At 49.1% G+C, this 11,918-nt stretch overlaps 1 protein-coding gene across 1 annotated transcript; it reads left to right on the plus strand.

Moving 5' to 3' along the window:
- The first annotated feature begins 322 nt into the window (after window positions 1–322).
- Window positions 323–10,054, plus strand: Tmprss4 (transmembrane serine protease 4). Its single transcript, XM_026396362.2, has 9 exons — window positions 323–336; window positions 3,083–3,184; window positions 4,147–4,187; window positions 5,667–5,826; window positions 6,807–6,973; window positions 7,651–7,749; window positions 7,971–8,113; window positions 9,205–9,354; window positions 9,804–10,054. The coding sequence occupies exons 1-9, from the start codon at window positions 323–325 to the stop codon at window positions 9,813–9,815; spliced, it is 888 nt and encodes a 295-aa protein (XP_026252147.2). The 3' UTR covers window positions 9,816–10,054.
- The last annotated feature ends 1,864 nt before the right edge of the window (window positions 10,055–11,918 follow it).

The raw sequence follows: 11,918 nt of genomic DNA on the forward strand, positions 1-11,918 counted from the left end.
ATTGACCCTGGGACATTAACCCTGGCCATTGTCAAAATGAGGGTCAAGGAGACAGTCAAATGGAGGAACTCCCAGGATGTTTAAAGCATCAGTGCCCATAGTGTCCTCATTTCTGGGTTGGGGTGCTTGGGCTAGTCTCATGAGTTCTGGGGGGCTGGGCCAGAGGGGTCCCATGCTCCAGCTGATCCAGGTTCCTCCCCTCCCAGTCCGACTCTCCAAGGACCGATCCACCCTGCAGGTGCTGGACCCGGCCACAGGGAACTGGGCCTCTGCCTGTTTCGACAACTTCACAGAAACTCTGGCCAAGACAGCCTGTGGGCAAATGGGCTACAGCAGGTACCCAACCTGGGCCATCAGAGGTGTTACCCCACCATAGCCTCCTCTCTCCTTGCTTCCTTCCTCTTGGGTCCTCTTCCTTCTTTCCTTAAAGTACAGTCAGATGGCACTGGTCTTGAATCCTAGCCCTTTCACCCATGAGCAACACGAAGTGAAAGCTTTTACACCTCCATTCCTCAAGAGTTAATTGGAGTGGGGTGTGGTGGCTCAGGCCCGTAATCCCAGCAGCTCAGGAGGCTGAGGTAGGAGGATCACAGATTCAAAGCCAGTCTCAGCGGCTTAGTGAGACACTGTCTCAAAAAACAAAAAGGGCTGGGGACGTGGCTCAGTGGTTAAGCATCTTTGGGTTTAATCTCCGGTGTGGAAAAAGAGAGAGAGAGAGAGAGAGAGAGAGAGTGTGTTAATTGGGAAAAATAATGCTGACATCAAAGGATAATTGAGGGGTGCCAGTGAGAGAATCCAAGCTGTCCCCCAGCACACACTCATACACACTGTCCTGCAACACACTCACCTTCTCACACCCACTCTCACACAGCTCCAGCTCCCCTGCATCTTCTCTTTTCCTTTCTCCTCAATCTTCACTCCTCTGTCCTTTGCAAGAAGCCTCCCCTGTCCAGTAATCTAAAAGCCTGATTTACTTACACAAAGTCTTGTTGGTTAAAATTTAGTTTAAAAGAGCCTGATTTCATTGGGGCCCCATCATCAGCAATCCCAGCTCCCTCAGCAAATTCCAAAAACAGTTCCAAGTCTGGAGTGAATGGAAGGTGCATAATTATAAGAGGGTAATTAGCATGATATATATTTATATTCATTTGAGCCTGGCAGAAAACCAAAAACATGGTTATTATTATATCTAAATTAGAAGTAGACTTGGAGAAAGTAACTTGCTTGAGTAGTAGCTGAGAGGTAGAGGGCTAGAATCTCTGCCCAAGGGCCCTTGTTCCTGGGCATCAGTGTTGTTGGGGACTCTCGTTTGTACGTTTCTCTCACCTCATCTATAATGGAAGGGGAAGTGAGACATTTGGCCACCGGAGAGCCTACCTAAAGAGGATGGAAAACAGCCCCTGTATTCAGTTGCAGAATGAGATAGCCTCTCCCTAGAAGGCCAAGCTTCTTCAGGATTCTAAGAAACTTGACCCAGAGACTGGCAGACATTATAACCACTAGGAAAATATTGCCAACCAATCACAGAACTCTAAAAGCAGCCTCAAGGTCCTTTTTAATAGATGCCCCAGGCAGCCATTACAAATCCACCTGGCCCTCGCTCCCCCTAGTTAACAGGCTTCTGCTGCTTTCTACCCTCCGTGCGGTGCAATACCTAGGATCCTCTAGAAAGGACCCCTGCCACCTTCAGTTTTGAGGAGAGCAGGGACATGCCTGGCACCTGCTATTCTCCCCTCCTCCTGCAGCTGCCCCAGCCCAGCCTGGATTCTGCCAGCCCCTCCCCCCCACACACTGCAGTCCAGCCAACTGCAGTGTCAGCTGTACCTAGCGCAGCAGGCTGAGGCTTGATTATGAAACCCGGATGTCTCTTGGGGTTCTTAAGATGATATGTTCCTGGAATCTCTGTCCTTCTGGAGCCCACCAAACCACCTGGCTCTTGGGCTGCACAAAATCAAAGTTCATTAATGAAGGTGTAATTGATTAACTTTCCTGGGAATGTCCATTTCCAGCTTTGTCCTTCCTTTTGGGATTGATTTCTCTACTCAGATCTCTCCACTTTCTTCCCTCCACCTGGACTGGAGGCCTTTCTTGTCCTAGGACCATAAAACCATAGGTGGTCCAGGTGGGATGACCTTGGGGATTATCTGATCCACTCACCACTTTACAGAGGAGAAAACTGAGACTTAGAGAAGCTCAGAGAAGGAATGTGACCTGCCCAAGGTGACACATCAAACTAGTGTCAGGACCAGCAAAAGAACTTCAGTCTTGAGGGCTCTTAAAACAGGCTCTTGGTACTCCCAGAGTCCAGTACCTGAGTCCACCCAGGGAATGGCAGCATTCCTGACCAAGCATATATCATTCAGTCAGGGCATGGCTTGACCCCCACCCTATCTGCAGAGTTTATGGTAACAGGACAGGGTGGAGAAGGAAAGGGAAGATTTGGAAGAGACAGATTCAGCCAAAGAACAATCACAGAGATGGGAGTGATCAGGGAAGGCTTTCTGGAGGAAGGGAGACTTTAGCCCACAGTCTGAGAGAGGGCACACATGGATTAGCAGAAAGAAGGAGGGTAGCTCAAGTTGGGGAGTATTGTCTAAATTCATGTCAAGACAGATCCAGGCCTGTTTACCTCTAAGGGGCCGTGTATGTACACCCCGTGTCAAAGTCAGATCAGATGCCCTGCCTGGAAAACTGGATATCCACATTCCAACCCCCTCCAAGGTGAGAGGAAGCTTAGCTGGGTCCCTTTGCTTCTTTCAATCCCCTGATGTGAACCAGAAGAAACTACTGGGACATTTGAAATAGGCACACAGCTTGGAGCTAGGAAAGGGAATCCCTACTATTTCTCCAGAGCTCTAGATTCTGGACTAAAAAAAATCAGGCCAGTGTTTTGCCGAGGACTGAGTCCTGGGATGTCATGATAATGTCTCCTATTGCACAGCAAATCAGACCCCAGCCCACTTACCAAAACCACCCCCACTCCACAATGGCATTCTCTGCCACCCTCTCTCCTGAGAGCAGGGCTGCTCCTACTATCTTGTTCTGGTCTCTGCCCCAGCTCACAGCTCTCTCCCTTCCATAGCCAACCCACTTTCAAAGCTGTGGAGATTGGCCCAGACCAGGATCTGGATGTTGTTAAAGTGACACAAGACAGCCAGAAGCTTCAGGTGCGGAACTCAAGTGGGTAAGTGAGAGGAGACCTCTGGCCTGCAAAGTCTAGTATGTGAGCCAGCTCAGCCTGAACAGACCAGCAGCAAAAGGCATGTAAGCCAGACAATAGGAAGAACTCCCAGCCAAGCAGATCATTCAGCACTGAGAGCTATAGAATCACTTTTCTGAGAGATTTTCTTTGTTAACTTTTTTTTTTTAATCGAATATATAGTTGGACAAAGTGTGCTCTCCTAACCAAAGGCAGAGGGATGGATAAAGTGACCTTACTATCATCAGTCTGAATGGTAAAGTCAAATGTTTTTACTACTGCCTTTGGTGCCCTAATAAATTGCCCAATAGGCAAGATTCCAAAGTCACTTCATCCCTCCCTACCACTCACTCACCCAGGCCAGAGTAGGCCCTCCACACATTCGCAGTGCTCCATGACCCTGTCCTTGCCACTCTGCATTAGAGCACAGCATCTAAATGCAATCAGCCACACTGCAGCAAAGTGGCTCAGATGGGATGCTGGCTCCTTAGCATCCAGGGAGTTACTGAGGGCTGCTCATTCATCAAAGTAAATCTTGAAAAGGACAGAGTTGGTAATCGGGTGATGTTTGCCTAGAATTCCACTGAACTCCCATTTTTCTTCCATTTGGAAAGCCCGCAGTGCAGTGGACTCTGCTCTGCCCTCTTCTCGCTCAGGCTGCCAGGAGCCTAAGCTGGGCTTTGAAATGGGCAGGACCCAGCACAGGGTATATGTTCAATTCTGGGCTGTTGGATCAAATCAGGTTGCTCTGAGTGTTAATGCAGTTTCTATACAGCCCCCATCATGCAAGATTCTGGACTTAAAAAAAGTCAGGCCAGTGTTGTGCCAAGGACTGAGCCAGATTTCCCAGGTAGTGGGAGAGAAATCAACAGTACCAGAAGGTCAGAGTCCCTGCCTTCCAGCCAAGGGAGAAGCAGAACCCACAGGGCCCTGTGTCTCTCTTCCAGACCTTGTCTCTCAGGCTCCCTGGTTGCCCTGCACTGCCTTGGTGAGTATGCTCCATCTCTGAGGGGTTGAGACCTGGGCTAGGAATGACCAGGGAGGAAGACCTTTCTCTGCATTCCTAAATCTAGAACATTTAGAGTCTTCCAGACTCCAAGTTTCACTCTGTTCAGGCCGAACCTTTATTCTTTAGCCTTTGAGCTTATAGCTCAGTGCTCCTACAAATGGTTGATGTTAGGAATTATCTTCTACCCTCTACTCACAGCCCATGACTTGAGGATATTATTTTTTCATTACTGTAATGACATACCTGAAGCAGGCTAACTTTATAAGGAAAATAAGTTTATTTAATACACAGTTTTGAAAGCTGAAGGTTGACTATCAGGCAGCTCCATTGATTTGGCCTCTGTTGAGGATCCAACTTCAGATGATGGCTAAGGACAGGAGCAGTTGCAGGAACAAGAGATCATATTTCAAAACAAAAAGCCCAAGAGCCATTCAGGAGTCAGGTTTACTCTTTTAACAAATGGCTTTCACAAGCACTCAGGAATCCCAGGAAAACAACCTTGATCCCTTCTGAGGGCAGCCTCTCCAACAACCTGAGAGCCATAAGGTCGCAACTCTTAGCGTTCCCGCCACCTCAACACCACCCCAAGCTCCCAGACACGGACCTCTAGGGGACTCATTCAAACTGAATCCAAATCATAGCAGGGAGCAGTAAGCAGATCAATTTGGCTAGACAGAAACTTTATATAAATCCAGTAGGAGTCTGCCAGAAGAAAGAGTTTAAACTCTAACCTTGCCAACAGAGAGCTTTGGGTGGGTGAGCAAGGTGGCAGGTAAAAGCGGTTTGAAAACAGACAGTATCCTAAAGGCCCCCCTGGCACAGTGCCAGACATGCAGGACAGGGTGGCAGCCTTTTCCTGCTGGAAGCACCACCATGGCAGGGGCCGCCCAAGGGACAGGACAGGCAGGGAGGGGGCTGGAGGTCTGAGCTGGAGTGTCAGATGCGAAAACCAGGTCCGGTCAGGGGAAAGACAGGATGACTGATCAGGAGCCTTGCTTAGCAGGGGGGCCAAACTTGAAGAAAGATGAGTTGGAGATCCGAAAATCCAGTTTCTGGAAATTTCTTCCCACTTCCGGGTGCCAAAGTAGCTTGTGGGCGTATTTACTGTTACTCAGCAGGAGCAGCTGGGGACATGCGCCTGGGCGGAACTTTCATAACTCTGCATCCCTGTTTAGTTTGAAGGTCATAAATTCCCAGCACAGTGCACACACCCAAGTTGGTAATACAGACTCCTAAACACACCTAAAGTCAAACAAAAGGAGAGGGAGGTCTGAGGGAAAGCCTGTGGTCTGGAACACTCAATGTCGCTCTAAGAACAATTCGGAATTGGCCTGGTCTTCCCTAGCTCCTGGTACCAGTCCTAAGGGCTCTGCTCAGGGTAGACCTAGGCTGTCAGAGGAGGCAGCCCATCCCCCAGAGTCTAACTTCCCCTTTTTCCCTCCTTCCGGTGGAGTCCAGCCTGTGGGAGGAGCCTGAAGGCTCCTCGGGTGGTGGGCGGGGAGGAGGCCTCTGTGGATTCTTGGCCTTGGCAGGTCAGCCTCCAGTACAACAAGCAACACGTCTGTGGAGGAAGCATCCTGGATCCCCAGTGGATCCTCACGGCAGCCCACTGCTTCAGGTAAGGCCCTGAACGCAAGGAGACTGGGGGACCAACGCCATGAAGGGACTGCAACTCCTGGCTTAACCCTAACCCTAACCCTGGAGACCATTGCCAGGATGAGGACCCCTCAGTGAGACACTGGCCAAGATGCCCATTGTTAAGCCTGAGCAGAGGGTGCTGGGCACCAAGTCTGACATTTCTGGATAGAAAAGCCATCGGATACCCACCTCATCCTCCAAATCTTCCACTCCACAAAAGCTCTTCCCACCTACATGGAGTCCTGAGAATTCATTTCCTCTTTGCCATTTTTCAGGGAGTGGTCCCAGGGTCTAGAATCACTGTCATATTTCATTATGTCCAGAAATGTCCTTGAACAGACATAGGTTCCCTTTCTGTCCAGCAGAGAGGCCTGCCAAATCTCTGGGAAAGGGCCATCCCAGGCCCCCTTCACTTTCACTCATTCATTCAACATTTCATAAGTATCTAAAGGAACTGAGATCCAGATTATGTGCGTAGGACATGAGAGAGACTCCAAGGCTACCCCAGCAAGCATTCCCAGTCTAGCCCCTGGGTTCTCAGGCTTTTTGAGAATCTGACAAGAGGTACAAATCATTTCCTGGTGGGGGGGGGTCCCACATACTAAGCTGTGTCTGGTGTGGGAATCATGAAAGACAAGCCCATAAGTCGCTGACCACAGTGTAAGCACCACGTGAGTAGCACCGCCAAGACCAAGGGTGGAATAAAGAGCGCCAGGACCCCACAGCTCAGCCTTCAGGCAGACATTTTCCTGGGCAGGTTTCACCCAGGAAAACAATCAAATCCCCTACAGGGAAGGTGATTCCTCAGACTGCCCTTCCCACCACCCTGCCTCCACCATCAGATTACCTCCTAAGGCAGCAGCCCCCAGCACTCGAATCCCTAGGGCCCTGGGGACTCAGCCCCTGGCAAACCCTTCTCATGCTTGGCTCAAACTTGAAGCCATCCTTCTCTGTCCCCAGGAACTATCGTGATGTGTCCAACTGGAAGGTGAGGGTGGGCTCAGAAAAATTGAGCAGCTTCCCATCCCTACCTGTGGCCAAGATCTTCATCACTGAGCACAACACCTTGTACCCCAAAGAGAAGGACATTGCCCTTATGAAACTAGAGAACCCACTGACATTCTCAGGTGAGGTAGTACCAGGGGACAGAGCCCTGAGGGTGGCCCTGTTCTATGGGATTCTAAACAAGTGTCAAAGAAACCCTTTCAGAAGGCTTAGTCACCAGGATCTCCTAGGCCCTTGTCATGTTTCAAAGTTTGTCCCTGAGATTTGTTTTATTCAGGGGTGGTAAGGTGTCAGACCTGGAGACAACTGCCTCAGAACAAAGACTTTATTACTTAACGGTTTCTGAGAGGATGGGGCCTACCTCGCCATGCAGGACCACTTAGGAAAGGACCTGGGTCGGTCAGGAGGCAGAGGGAGAGAGGGGAAAGCGTGGCCAGAGTCCGAGGCTGGGTAGGCACGTTTGGGCAAGCTTGGCATTGGCTGGTGTGAAGAGTTGTCTGGGCTATGGAGCTTGGTCTCTAGGTTTCTAGTACCTGGCCCCAGAGTGATGTAGGGAAGGGGAAAATATTGGCTTGGTGTGTGAGAGTTAGATAAAGGAGGTTGGGGGATAGGCTTGGCATTGGTTGGTTTTCATATTAAAGGTGTGTCCACAGGCCAGGGCTTTAGCATCTCTAAGAATGAGCTAATCCAGTCTCTCCCACAAGAGAGATGGGCAAGATCCCCAGCCGAAGCATCCTAAAACAGACAATTTTAAAAGTCATGAAGCTGGGATCTCCTTCCTCCTCTCCACTCCTGGCAGGTACAATCAGGCCCATCTGTCTGCCCTTCTTTGATGAGGAGCTTGCTCCAGCCACCCAACTCTGGGTCGTCGGCTGGGGCTTTACGGAGGAGAATGGTGGTAAGTCCTGGACTCAGGAACATAGGGCAAGAGATAACCTTGTATGAGAGAGCAGGTCCCAAGGGGTCATGGGAAGGTGGCCATCCTTCAGAAAAGCCCATCCTGGAGGACCAAGCACCAAGGTTCCAGGTATAAAGCAAAGAGATCTAGTGATGCAGAGAATGAACTTGGGTTGGGGGTAGACGGCAAGAATGAGAGTGTGAGTGTGTTTAACCTCCCAGGGAAGATGTCTGACACACTGCTGCAGGCGTCAGTCCAGGTCATTGACCACACCCGGTGCAATGCAGATGATGCCTACCAGGGAGAAGTCACTGAGAAGATGCTGTGTGCAGGCGTCCCAGGAGGTGGCGTGGACACCTGCCAGGTGGGGCCTCCCAGGGTCATGTGGAGTTCTGTGGTTAGGGGGGGAGCATCCTGGAGAGATATGAACCCCCAGAGGCTGAAGGCTTAACACGAAAACCCTCATGTGGTGGGCATTCAGCGTGATGAGGGGAAGGAGGGAGACAGGGAGGGAAGGAAGGAACATGAAGATTTAAGAATGTGGGTGGGTGGGTGGACAGACCAGATAAATAGCAAGCTTTCAAATGTCCATCTCACACACAAAGATGACATTCCTCATCCTCCCCACCCACCCTTAAGTATCATCTACAGGTCCATGAAGATAGGGACCCCAGATCTCTTCTCTCTGTGACGGTCTCTCCACTGCTGAACTTTACTAGAACTTTACTACCCCACCCTCCAGAAGGTCTTCAGAACATTTTCATTAAAACTCCTAAACCTACTCCAATCCCATTCCCAGTCATTAAATCCTTCCTTCAAGAGGCATCTCTTGGTCATCTTTTGTGAGCCACCAACATGGCAGGCTTTAGAGTCAGTGTCTGCCCTCAATGAGTTCACAGTGGTGGTGGGGACATCACAAACAGGCTGTAGTGTTATTGGGTTCAGAGAGGGGACAACTTGTCATTTGTTACTTACTTGCTTATTGGTGCTTCTCATCCCATTTAATCCTAAGCTTCCTAAGAGCAGGGATCTTTCTTTCTCTCTTTCTCTCTCTCTTTCTTTCTTTCCTTCCTTCCGTCCTTCCTTCCTTCCTTTAACTAATAGAATCCCACTTGCCCAGACACAAAATAGGCACTCCAGAAGTGGTTAATTAAACTCTAGAACTACCACGTTACACAAAGATAACCCGACTTCCTTCCCCGGGGCCCTTTTCAGCCTTCAGTTTGCTGGTGTAAGTTGTGACCTCAGGAGAAGGCTCACTGCACACCCACAATTTACTTGACCACCAACAGACCCTTTTGCTCCAGCAGAGAAGAGCACTTCTGGATGCAGGATGGGCAGGAGCAAGGGGGCTGAGGGCAGAATGGCAGAGAGTGCTGGGAAGTGCAGGACCAGGAGGAAGGAAGCCAGCCCCTGGCCACCCTCCCCAGCAACCCCTGTTCTGGCCTCTCACAGGGTGACAGTGGTGGACCCCTGATGTACAAGTCTGACCACTGGAAGGTGGTGGGCATCGTGAGCTGGGGACATGGCTGTGGGGGCCCAAGTACCCCAGGAGTGTATACCAAGGTCACAGCCTATCTCGACTGGATCTACAGTGTGTGGAAGGTGAGCACGACGTCCCACCCAGGGTAACCTCCCTCTTTCCCCCACCATGAGAGCACCAACCATCCTTAGATTTAAGTGATCCTGACAACCTTTTGCCTCCCACATAATTTCCCTTCCCAAGAAGCTGATAGCCTGAGATTCCTTCATTAAGGCTGAAATTCCTGAGGTCAGAGATTCCTGCTAACTGCCAGTGCCTTAGGGCATGGAACCCATCCACTTTATCAAGCTTTATCACTGTCTGTTTCCTAACAGAAGGAGACTATCAGATCCTTTCCAGGGAAAGATTGTGATAAGGAAGAGGGTGGAAAGGTTTCTGAGACTTCCTGGTCCCTGGAGACTATAAAGAGAGCATAGTAGTGCAGAGAGGAAGATAACTCTGCCCCTGTCATCATGATGTCAAGTTTCTTCGACTCCTCTGACTTTCCCTTTGTCGCTCTCTTTCATTCTAGTCTGAGATGTAAGGCTGCTGTTCCTCTGCAGCGTTCAGAGCTGCTTCTCTCCAGTCCTCCCCACTGGGGATCCCCCAGAAGTCCCACACTGGGGCTTGTCTCTCCACCCACGGCCTTGGCATTTGCTAGAGCAGCAAACAGCCTCCGTTCCTGCAAGACCCTCACACCCCAGAGGCACCCAGAAGGAAGGCAGCTGCCCTAGCTCAGTCATCCCCAGTGCTTCCAGAATCCCAGGGAGAGATGCAGCCCGCTGAACGGAGCCAGCTATGGACCGAGGTCTCAGAGGCACTGCTAACTCAGGTGGAACTTTCCCCCTCTACTGAATGGAAGAGGGCTCTTCCCAGATAACCAGGCTGGAGAGGAGAAGAGGGTCTGGCCAGCCCTCTCCCTTCTCCACCCATTCCCAAGCCCACCAGAACAAGAAACCAGATGTAGTGTAAATGCACCATCCTACCTTTGGCGTGCTACTGTTACCTACAGGTGTTATTATTGTTACTTCTAAGTGTCGTTGTCATTAAATGATGGTATCTTTGGTACATGTTTGCTGGACTGCTTGATAAGAATGGAGCTAGGACCATCAGGCATTAATTCTTTGGCCTGGGGATGAAAAGGTCCTGGGGAGACAATTACTTCTCAAAGTAGAGGCACAAGAAACATGGAGACATGGAGACCAGATCTGCTAAGTGGGGGCAACAGCGAGCTGCACCTGGGGAGGCCAGGGCATCTCCTTCCCACACAGGCTTCTCCCGCAGCCCCGCTTCCCTCTCTGTCTGCCTGATGTCAGCTGTGGGCTAAGGACACCCTGTGACTTGGGAGAGAGCCAATTTAAGCATTCAAGGGTGACATTTAAGCAGAGCTCCCCAAGTGGCTGGAAAGAGATATTACACCTCTGTGGCCTCATTTCTTCCTCCTACAAAGCCCTCCATGTGGTTCTTTTATTTAAAAAAGAAAAAAAGTGTCACCTGCCAGGCATGAGGCAGTCGCCAAGCTAAGTTCTGGAAACTAAGTATTCATAAGTGCCCGTACTTAAAATGTTGGAGAGTTTTAAGCCCCGTGGATTTCTCCAGAAGTATGAAGGCTCATAAAATATACTGGTTAATGTTTTACTAGAGTCTTAGAAGATGACTGAAATCCTCAACAGTCAAAAAACAAATAAACAAAATAAAAATAAATAAAGCCATCAGAACCATGAGCAGAAACTAAAGTGGTGATCTGGGAGCAACAAACTGAAGATCTTGGGTTGTCTCAGGGACAAAGACCTCTCTAAAAGCTAGATAAGAATTAACCGGGACCCACTGCAGGGAAACTGAACCCAGGATTCCCCTATGTAACAGATATAACTGAAGGGGGCAAATGGGTCTTAGGTGTCGGATCCTCTGAAGGACAATATCCCCAATTTGTAAAGCCTCAGGATTCTCAAAGATCTTCAAATATGAGCTTTCAATTGAAGATCAGAAAGATGTTTAAAAAGAAAACACGACATAAGTGGGAATCATTATAAACAGCTAATTTAGAACCCAAGGACCTCAGATGTCAGGATGATCAACAATTATAATATTAATTGAGTATTCCTATGTGCCAGGCACTGTTCTAAGTGCATTTAACATTCACACGGGGGCTGGAGGTGTAGCTCAGTGATGGAGCACTTGCCTAGTATGCATGCGGCCCTGGGTTTGATCCCCAGCACTGCAAAACTAGCATACCCTCACACTAACCTACAATGGAGTATTATTCTTTTCCTCATGTTATGGATAAAAAAGACAAAGACACAATGAGGTAAAATACCTTGCCTGACGTTACAAACTAGTTAAGTTGATCATAATGTTTTGACTACAAAGTGCATGCTGTAAACCGCCATACTATAGGAATTCCAATATGATAACTTGCAGAATGTTTAAATAATTAAATGCTATTTCAACATTTAATTTTTTTAGATTGTGGTAAAATACACATAATCTAAAATTTACCATCTTAACCATTTTTACATGCACAGTTCAATGGACTAAGTACATTTACATTGTGCTACCCTCACCAACATCCATTCACAGAATTGTTTTCACCTTGCAAAACTGAAACTCTATATCCGGTAAGTAGCAACTCCTCACCTCTCCCTCC

Source organism: Urocitellus parryii, chromosome 4, assembly GCF_045843805.1.
Source record: "Urocitellus parryii isolate mUroPar1 chromosome 4, mUroPar1.hap1, whole genome shotgun sequence".
NCBI classification, from domain to species: Eukaryota; Metazoa; Chordata; class Mammalia; order Rodentia; family Sciuridae; genus Urocitellus; species Urocitellus parryii.